This window comes from Biomphalaria glabrata, chromosome 10 (genome assembly GCF_947242115.1).
Source record: "Biomphalaria glabrata chromosome 10, xgBioGlab47.1, whole genome shotgun sequence".
NCBI lineage: Eukaryota > Metazoa > Mollusca > Gastropoda > Planorbidae > Biomphalaria > Biomphalaria glabrata.
This window is the reverse complement of record NC_074720.1, coordinates 11,914,351-11,924,409: the sequence shown is the minus strand read 5'-3', so window position 1 is coordinate 11,924,409 and position 10,059 is coordinate 11,914,351. Positions and strand designations below refer to the sequence as shown.

Genomic DNA, 10,059 nt, shown 5'->3' with positions numbered 1-10,059 from the left:
GCATTTTCCTGCTATTAAAAAGTTTTATTTCAAAAACCTAATGTGCTATTCTTACTGACTTAGACCCTCCCGCGCCGTTCGGAGCATTTGACGTCAAGCTGTTTCCATAAAAATCTGTCACTGGTAATGTCTGAAGCCTCTTCCCACCTGCCCCTGGTAGGGGGTTTTAAACTCGAATCCCCCTGGTAGGGGGTTTTAAACTCAAAACCCCCTGGTAGGGGGTTTTAAACTTAAAACCCCATTGGTTGTGCTGGTGCTAGTGATGGTTTAGTATTAAAATCTCATCTAAAATAAACAAAATCAAAGCAAAAAATCATTCACTAAATTCCGATCCCCCCCCCAAAAAAAAAGGGGGGGGGGATTTCATTGGGGGGGGGGTGAACCCCCAACCCCCCCCTGGCTACGCCCATGATAATTAGTATGTTCATGTGTTAAAATATTAAACTATTTGTGCGAAGAGAAGTTATATCATGTGTAACATTACGGTATTGTCTAATGAAAGAATGTTCGTCAGGAAATTTGTAGTCACAGATATAAGGAACTAATTTATGTAAAAAATGCTTTTGAAACACAAATTTCAAGGTTAATTTTATTATATAATGAAATCAATGCACCTTCATGTGTCAAAGTAAAAAACTATCTGCGCAAAGTGTATTTCTTAAAATTATATCTAGATCTAAATCCTTTCGATATTCTCTCATGTCAACATTGTAAACATGGCCTAGAATCCCAAGATCCATAAAATACTATAGCTGTAATAGAGTCGGACAGCTTTTTTTTTTTTAGGGTCTTAAGTTTGTTTTAGGGCTACAATACATACACTACGGTCTAAGTTAGTACGCAAGGAACATTCCTGCCAAATTTTATCAAGATTGGTCAAGCGGTTTTTATTTCTACACTGGGACATAAATAGGCCTACTCCTGGCCTACATACAAACGCCAAACATTCTGCTTTATATAATAGATATAGATATATATAGTCTACTACCCTTACGGCTTATGGCCCCGCACATGACACTCGCCCAGGTTCCCTCGCCACTGGCGGATCCAGGGGGGGGGGGCGGTAGGGGCGATCGCCCCCCCCCCCACTCGGCCGACCCCCCCCCCCTGTAGGGGGGGGGCGGACGAATTTTAGTATAGAATTCACACAATTTGTATACGAATTTATTACTTATGTTAATAATATATACTAATTATTTATATTTCAACCTATTTTTAGATTATTTCGCCCCCCTCTAGTATGTTGGCCGATTTGGTGGGGTCGGGAGGGGGCGATGGTATCAATCCCGCCCCCCCCCCACCCATACACTTTCGAGTGGGGGGGGGCGGTCCAATTTATTTGTAGAAATCACAGCTTGCTAACAGAAACAATTAAATATATATATGGTTAAAACTTGTTATTAATATTTTAACCGATCTTTATATTATGTCGTTCCCTGTTTGCCGATTGGGGGAGGGGGGGGGCGAATACCTCTACTGCCTGAACCCTTTGAGTGGGGGGGGGGGCGGTCCTACTTTTATGGAGAAATCATAGTTTGTGAACAAAATTAATTCAATTAATATATACATTTTATATTATGTCAATCCCCTTCTGGTATCTTGGCCGATTCGGTGGAGTTGGGGGGAGAGTGATTGCATGTACTGCCCTCCCACTCTAGCCCTCTGAGTGGGGAGGGGCGGTCCTATTTTTATGGAGAATCATAGTTTGTGAACAAAATTAGTTGAGTCGCCCCACCCCTATTCTTTAATGCCAAAAGCAATCTTTAGCAGAAATTATTAAAGGAGCGAGGATTAATCGTTTTCACTCTACCGTCCCTCTCATTTCCAGACATAGTTTATGTAATTTCACATGAATTTATCAAAATTATTTTAAGAAAGTTAGAATTCAAACGAAATTTTTAGTATAAGAGTCATGATTGAGAAGTTCTAAACCCAAATAATTGTAAACATAGTCGCCTTTTCCCAACCTTTACTCAATCTGAAATTTTTCTAGTTAAATAAATTTGGGACTATAACTCACAATTTATACTTTAATTTTATTGAATATTATTTATCGAATAATTCTTTTTTCGGCGGCGATCCTCAAAGCCAAATCTAAATATGTGGGGTATCTTATCTTCTCAAGGAACAAATCGGTTTTATTTGCAATGTATTAAGGGCCTATAAATTCATATTAGAATATTTTTCAAGTACAACATTATTTGAAAGGTCCTTTTTTAATAGTATGAAAAATGAGTTTTAGGTCAGAAGAATGCGTTTCTTCTGTGAAGTATGCAAGAAAAGGATTTTGGCGTCGGAACCCCACTGATGAATAATGAGCTGTAGTTGTCAGGAGAATACGTTTCTGCATTGAAGAAAACGCTTTTGCCGAACTCCATTGATAAATAATGAGCTGTAGATGTCAGGAGAATGGGTTTCTGCATTGAAGAATGCAAGAAAACGCTTTTGGCTTCGCCCCGAATTCTTTTTATGAATAATGAGCTGTATATGTCAGGAGAATGCGTTTCTGCAGTGAAGAATGCAAGAAAACCCTTTTGACGTAGGGGCTTCGCCCCGAATTCTTTTTATGAATAATGAGCTCTATATGTCAGGAGAATGCGTTTCTGCATTGAAGAATGCAAAAAAAAACGCTTTTGGCGACGGGGCTTCGCCCCGAACTCCATTGATAAATAATGAGCTGTAGATGTCAGGAGAATGCGTTTCTGCATTGAAGAATGAAAGAAAACTCTTTTGGCGCCCCGAATTCTTTTTTGAATAATGAGCTGTATATGTCAGGAAAATGCGTTTTTTTCAGTGAAAAAAGCAAGAAAACGCTTTTGGCGTCGGGGCTTTGCCCCGAAACCCACTATGGAACCTTATAGCGCTGCCCCAGTTGTTTTGTTTTTCACCTAAGGTTGAGAAATGCTGCGATTTTTTTTCTCATATATATATATATATATATATATATATATATATATATATATATATATATATATATATATATATATATATAGGCTATATGCTGCACGCACGTTTATGCATAGGGTTAGGGTTTACTGGGCGTTAGGGTTAGGGTTTGGAAAAAAATCGCCCCCCCCACTCCAAAGTTCTGGATCCGCTAGTGTCCCTCGCACTGCTAAGGCCACCCCTGAATGCAAAGAATGACGAATGTAGAAAGTTGTAGAAAAGACCAAGATCTACATCTATACAACTGCGTTGCAGGCATAAATAAATTAAGGCAAAGATAACTCCAGCTAAACTTAAACTCTCCTTAAACAGAGTTATAATTCTTTTTCAAGATGGCCTCTTGCTACGAAAATAATATTGTCGAGTGTTATTGTGTAAATACAGGCACACCCTATCTCGAACTTAGTAACTAGGTATAGTCTAGATTTAGACCTCTATTAGAGTCTACATGTAATTGTTGTGTCGAAAATTTGAATGTCAAAATTCCTATACGATTTCTGAATTATAGATCTAGACTATTTATTTCATTGCAGCCAGGCCCAATCGCTGAATCTGCCGACGAAACGTCCAAAACTAAAAGTCAAAGTTACAAAGGTCCATGACCATGCTGCATGGGCCCCGATGCGTGACAGTAGCTCACTAGACTAGTGGCTTGGGTATATAGTACTATACAGACAGTCTAGATTATCTAGATGAGTAGCTGAGATCTGAGTTGGCCGGTAACTCTACTCTGTAAGTACTGTAAGTAAATGAGTAAAATGTGTAAAGAATTACCTTCACTGAGTAATAACTAGATCTAGATTACTAGATCTATAGTCTATAGTAGCTTCTTATATAAGGCACAGCTCATCGAATTCTCCTTTAAGAAATGTGTCACTTTTTTTGTTTATAATTCATTTGTTTTTATGTTTGGAGCTAAAAACGACGTTTCGGGACAGCACATGTCCAATATTAGATAAGTTTCTGTATTTTTGTTCCGCTTTTCCAAAGCAGATGGCAGTTTTTTAGATTCTCGGTAACCAAGTATGTAAGGCTATTGTTTTAACCTCTCCCGGCAATTCAAACCCATATAAGGGATGAAGGCTGTCTATATTATTAGCCTGTTTGATCGTAGGTTGATGGATATATATATCAAAATAAGCTTCCAAACATCTTTAGAAAGACATTCCAATCACATTCATACTGTTAGCTGTTAAATAAAATTTAAAAAGGAGGTGTTTCAACGAATAATAATGAATTTAACACATTCTCCTATAGTGCACAAGAAGGCAAAATTGTAATAAGAAATATTATTGGGATTAATAAATCTATGATTTTTTCAATGAATAAACGTGACCTAGATCGAGATATCTAGAATATATAATTTATGAATGAAAGAAAAAGTGCAGGTTGCTAATTTGAAGCCAGGGACCATGCCCACTGCAGGTGATCACGCCAGGCGAGCGCTGGAAGTGAGGAGATGTATACACTAAGCGTGTAGTGTCACAACCTATCAAACAGGCAGTGGAGGGAAGGGGGAGAGAGTCATGAAAAGAATTATAAATAAGCATCTATGGGAGGGAGGGGATGTTAAGGTGTAACAAAACGAACATCCAAATTATGAGAAGAAGAGGATCCTTGGATGGGAATTAAAAGAAAGAGAGAGAGAATACATGTAGCCTTTTTTTCTAGTTGAAAATATCATGTTTATTAAATTATAATAATTAATTTATAGATCTATAATTTATATGCATTTATTTCTGTCTGTTTCTACACATAGATTATATAGGTAGGCATATATAAATAAATAAACTATAAACGATATATATATATATATATATATAGAGAGAGAGAGATATAGAGAGAGGCAATATACTATAAATACATATTGCAGAAGTGAATCTACTTCTTTTAATACAATCTAAATAATTTTTAATTAACACAGATATAATTTATTAGCAATAACATAGTGGTGTTTCTTAACGGTGCTCAATGTGCGCTAAAGGAGATAGCACAAAAACTGCGTTTAGTATAGGAGCATGAAGTGACCTAATTTATTTTAAAATAAAATCTTGACTATGAGTGGTAATTCAAAGAAACACAGCTATTTTTATAGTCCTTTAGTTGCAGAATAAGAGTCTGCTTTCAGTTTTTTTGTAAGTTGTTCGTCACCAAATAAAAAAATAAATAAAAAATTTGACCTAGTTCCCAAATACAGTGTGCCTTATATAAGAATCTACTATAGATCTAATAAAAGTAAATAGGTAAGTTACCTAATTTAAGTTAAGAGATCTTTTTTGAAGTTTGAAGTATTTGTTTGTAAAATTCTTTACTTGTTTTGGATGTTCCTTCAGGCTTTAGAGTTAAATATAATTTACTTCTCAGTCCAAACCTCCCGCAGGATGACAGGGGGGATGGGAACGGGCAGGGTTTGAACCCTGGACCATTGATAAATCCGAACTACAGTCCAGCGAGAAAACAGCAAGACCAGGCAGCCATCCACTTCATCCAGTAATCATAGTAATGTCACTAATGGTGACTTAATGTCTGTATATTTCTTAAAGGTGAGATCTAGATTTAGATTTTAAAGATCTAGATCTTGTTACATTATTGTAGACTATAGACTATAGATAAAACAGAGACTATTACAACTCAGTAGATGTTATATAATTCTGCAATTCTTAGTCACTAAGTGTTACTCATTTACTTGTCTATATCTATAATAGAAAAGTTGTTATCATCTTGCTAATCTTACTTCTCTTTAATCTGGCTGATTTATAACTATTACTCTTTTACTGAAATCCAGTTGACTCACCAATATAAATTGGTATATATATGCCACTTAAATGTTATAATTTACAGACATTACAGAATCACAGCTTTCTTTTTCATTGTGATATATTAATACTAGATGATGGCAAAAGTAAATAACTGTATCTTATTAACTTGCAGATAATAATGAAATAGTAAATACCAGTACTACACTACATCAAATTTCTTTGTGTGTTTTACAAGAAAATCACTCAGTAACCAGGTTGGATTTGTAAGATTATTTGAAAATGTCCAAATCAGTCATCACTTTGAATGTTGGGGGTATTGTGTACACGACGACTAAAGAAACTCTATTGAAATACCCTGACTCAATGCTTGGCTGCTTACTGCAACATAACCTTCCCAGTACCAGGGACTCTAATGGTCACCTTTTCATTGATCGAGATGGTATCACTTTCAGGCACGTTTTAAATTTTTTGAGATCATCACAACTGTGTTTACCTTCTGATTTTAAAGATTTGGACTTACTGAGTGCTGAGGCTGACTTTTATCAAATCTCACCTCTTATTGAGTCAATTAGTTACTTAAGAGAAAGCTCAAACATTAAGGGGCGCACATTTTACTTGGAAATAGTAGAAGTAAGAACTGGGTCTACTGCAACAATGCCAACCTGTAACTCTCGTGTGAAAACTATTTTACTTGGGAGAAAAGATGTCTTGTTGACACTTCCACCAGCTGTTGTAGGATCTGATTTTATCAAAAATGAACGTCTCATTTGTAAAGATCCTCAAGATCATACAGAGGTTGAGCTCTATGGCAGTCCTGTACGATTGCGGGTTGGAGAAGAATTAAAGAACCTCGGCTGGACATTAATATCTTCAGATCTGTCCACTTCATCTGGATTTGACAATAAGTCTCAAATAGGTATGAGTCTTATAATAGAGCACACATTTAGAGATCGATGGAGTAGAGTTTTTGAACCTGATGAGCCTATCAGAATAAACCCCAATCACACTGTTTACCTAGAGGAAGCTAATGCCTGAGTAGTGAAAACATAGTATTATTTTTTTAAAGGAATTCTATACATAATTGATTAAATTTTTTTTATTTGCATTCAATTTTGGAAGATTTTTTTTATAGTGTAATGTAACAGAAGTAGATGCTGAAGGTATTCATTTCCAAGACCATTAAAACTGGATCCCATCTACAAACTTACTTATTAATTGATATAAAAAATATATAACTTTGTAATTTTGTTAGATTTTCAAAATTGCATTTCTTAGAAAATAATTGGTTTAACAACTCAGTATTGTAATTTTGTTACTAAAAATAAAATGCTGATGTATGATAGCTTAACTTTTTTCATTTGTCTAGCTCTGCAGTGAATTTTTTTTTTTTTTTTGAAGAACAGGATTCTGATATTTTAAAAATTTTATGTTTTATTCTTTATTCTAGCTAGTTAAGCATTTTATTTTTACTTTTTAATAAGTAGAAAAAATGACTAGCTAGATTATCTAGAAGTATTCAGATTATTGACAGCAAGATATTATTACCTTCAGTTCTTTACAAAAACTGTTGTGCAAATAATTTTTTTTTACTATTTATTAAAATTAAAATTTGTTTTGGATATCCCAAACATCTTCATATATTTTTTTATATATAATAAAAATAATACTAGATCTAAATGCTTTCAAATGCAAAATTTTAGTAAATGAAGGATAGAATGAAACCCAAGTGAATAAAATAATTAATCTCTCGGATAGAGCTTACATTCATATTGTAGTATCCCTTCTCAGATGCTACCATTTTTTTAAAATTATGTTTTAATATATTTTTATTAGTAGTATTAAATGAATAATTAAACTCTCTTCATAATCATACCAGGAAAAAAATTTGCTCAAATAAATTTACATTTGTAATATATTGCAGATTTTGAAAATCTAAATCAAAATCTCTTAAATATTACTCTTAAGCCCACCTCTTCAGTAGTTATGATCTACGGCTTTACATTAGTTTGTTTGTTTTATATGTTTCGGATGTATCTTCAGAGTTGAACATAATCTATATCCTAGTCTGAAACTCCCACAGGATGATCAGGGTATGGCAAGGGGGCAGGGTATAAACCCGGGACCATCAAGACAACTGAACAACAGTTTAGCGCACATACTGAACGACCAGGCAAACATAGTATAAGATTATGGAATAAGATAAGAATATGTTAAACTAGTTTAAACTGCTTTCCTATGTCTTTCTGAGCTACTCTTGTATTGATGTATTTGTATTATGTTAATGAATGTTATACAAATTTGAGATTTCTTTTCTTTGCAAAATGGTTTTGGACAATCTTTACTTTTTAGGGTATAATTCATGTATTTTTTTGCTTTGTATCTTTATGATTCATACAACTGTACATTTTATATCATTTTGCTTATGAAAAGATTACATTGCACCAGAAAGTTTGAAATTAGCTTATTGTGGTCTGTTGGCAGACTTAAAGGCAGCATAATCATAAGTGCCAAAAGATTCCTGCTGATGCTTGATTAGTTGAAAAATAGTCACTGTTATAATTTATCTTGCTCTTGACCAAATTCAAATACTTTTATAGGCTCAGTATAGTCATGAAAAAGATCAAGTGTGTGGTTTTGTCTTCTAAAAAGTACTATCAATTTATTAATCAATATGTGAAGGAAATTTACATTTGAAATACCGGTATCTATTTAATTCAAAAAGTAAAGTGAATTAATTTGTTGTTTCTTTGTCTTTGAAAGCTGCGCAAAGACAATTGTCACTTTACACAACTATTGTCAATTTTTATCTGACAGTTATATTGAAAAGTCATGTAAAGTTTACCTTGATTTCTGCACTCAATGATGTCAGAGAGTAACAATGGTTATATGCCAGGGGGGCATAAAAAAAAGAATACATATTTATTTTAGGCATTGAATCATATACAGATGATGAATCTGATTGCTTAGTATAACCAGGTCAAAGTGTAGTTAAGGCTTAAGGTCAAATAAGTAGAACCTTTTTAATGTAATATTTTAGGAAAACTGTATTTAACCCCTAGTTAACTGACCTAAGTTAAATACACTTGGCTCTGGTTACACTTACCAAACAACTTGGACTCTTGATGATAGTATATATTTTTTTTTTAAATTGCCTTTTGTAAAGCACATCTTTCATGCTTTCTCAGTGCGCTATGATCCAGTCTCTTTTGGGGACCAGTAAAGGCGGGGGGTGGGATCTGGCAGAAGGTTTATATGCTGCCTTCAGGTGCTCAGCAAAAACACCTAGCTCAAGTAGGGTTTTGAACTTGAGCCTCTTTGAAAGGTAGTCAATTGGTTTAAATGCCTCTTAGCTACACATCCCACTTCTGTTGTTAAGTATTATGTTGATCCACATTCATTGCTAAATAAGGCATTAATTATATCCTGGTTTTACTTTTAATTTGTTCTGATGAATGCTTTGATTTTTTTAATTGTTATTTACTTTTCATTTACAGTGAAAGACAATAGATTTAATTTTATTGTGATATCTTAGTCATCAAATGTCATAAGTTTGTTTTAAACACATTATTGTTTACTGTAAATGAGTAACTTTTAAGTGGATTGATTAAAGCGAGATTAATTTATATTTTACTTTGTTTTACTTAATCATACATTGATATAGTATCAAATATTTCAACATTATCTTGATAATTTAGGTTTGCTTCCTGACTATTAAGTCATTTTGGTATTAAACTTAAGTAATGACTTAAAGACTGAAATTCATACTGAACAGTTCGAACACAATAGTGATGGCATGACTTTAAATATGTATAAAGAATCTATTCATTTCAATACTGGTACCTGTATTTTTGTATATAAGCTATGCTGGGTATGCATGTCCTATTAGCAGACCAGTATATTGCATATAAAAAAAAAAGTTCTTTGTTTCTGAAACTTAAATGTATATCTGTATGAATAAAAAGTGTGTCTGTTTTTTTTGGGGTAAAGTTGAAGTTAAGTCTCACATGACCAACTCTACTGAAATTGCAAGTATGGGTTGTGATTTTCAGTAGGCCACCATTTGTGCAGGTTCAAGTCCATAACTCAAATGATGTAAAGATCTATAATGTGTCATGTAGCCATTGCAACAACCAACTTTCCACAGCTAATGTCAACCTTTTTTAACTATAGAATCAGGAACATTCTTGAAAAGACTGAGAATACCAAAGTCTTAAATTCTTTAGCGATTATTAAAAAAACAAAACAAGAGGTTTTAAGTTTCTTTGTATTTATCCAACATTTAATACAGTTCAACTCTGCTGGTAACTAAAGTGCTCACCACTGACTGCATCTGAATTAACAACTGAAGAATAAG

General features: G+C 34.0%; 1 protein-coding gene across 6 annotated transcripts; it reads left to right on the top strand.

The window, feature by feature from the left end:
• Positions 1 to 3,264: 3,264 nt before the first annotated feature.
• LOC106075480 (BTB/POZ domain-containing protein KCTD4-like) lies at positions 3,265 to 9,328 on the top strand. 6 transcript variants are annotated; one of them, XM_013236412.2, is made up of 4 exons: positions 3,265 to 3,359; positions 3,480 to 3,678; positions 5,311 to 5,489; positions 5,878 to 9,328. In XM_013236412.2, the coding sequence occupies exon 4, from the start codon at positions 5,985 to 5,987 to the stop codon at positions 6,738 to 6,740; it is 756 nt and encodes a 251-aa protein (XP_013091866.1). In that variant the 5' UTR covers positions 3,265 to 3,359; positions 3,480 to 3,678; positions 5,311 to 5,489; positions 5,878 to 5,984; the 3' UTR covers positions 6,741 to 9,328. The 6 variants fall into 6 exon arrangements, with proteins under 6 accessions (XP_013091866.1, XP_055900916.1, XP_055900914.1 ...); XM_056044939.1 differs by lacking the exon at positions 3,265 to 3,359 and having other exon boundaries at positions 3,366 to 3,678; positions 5,327 to 5,489; XM_013236413.2 differs by lacking the exon at positions 3,265 to 3,359 and having other exon boundaries at positions 3,366 to 3,678.
• The last annotated feature ends 731 nt before the right edge of the window (positions 9,329 to 10,059 follow it).

Coding starts and splice junctions, on each gene's coding strand:
- LOC106075480 (XM_013236412.2), top strand. CDS start 5,985: ATGTCCAAATCAGTCATCACTTTGAATGTTGGGGGTATTGTGTACACG.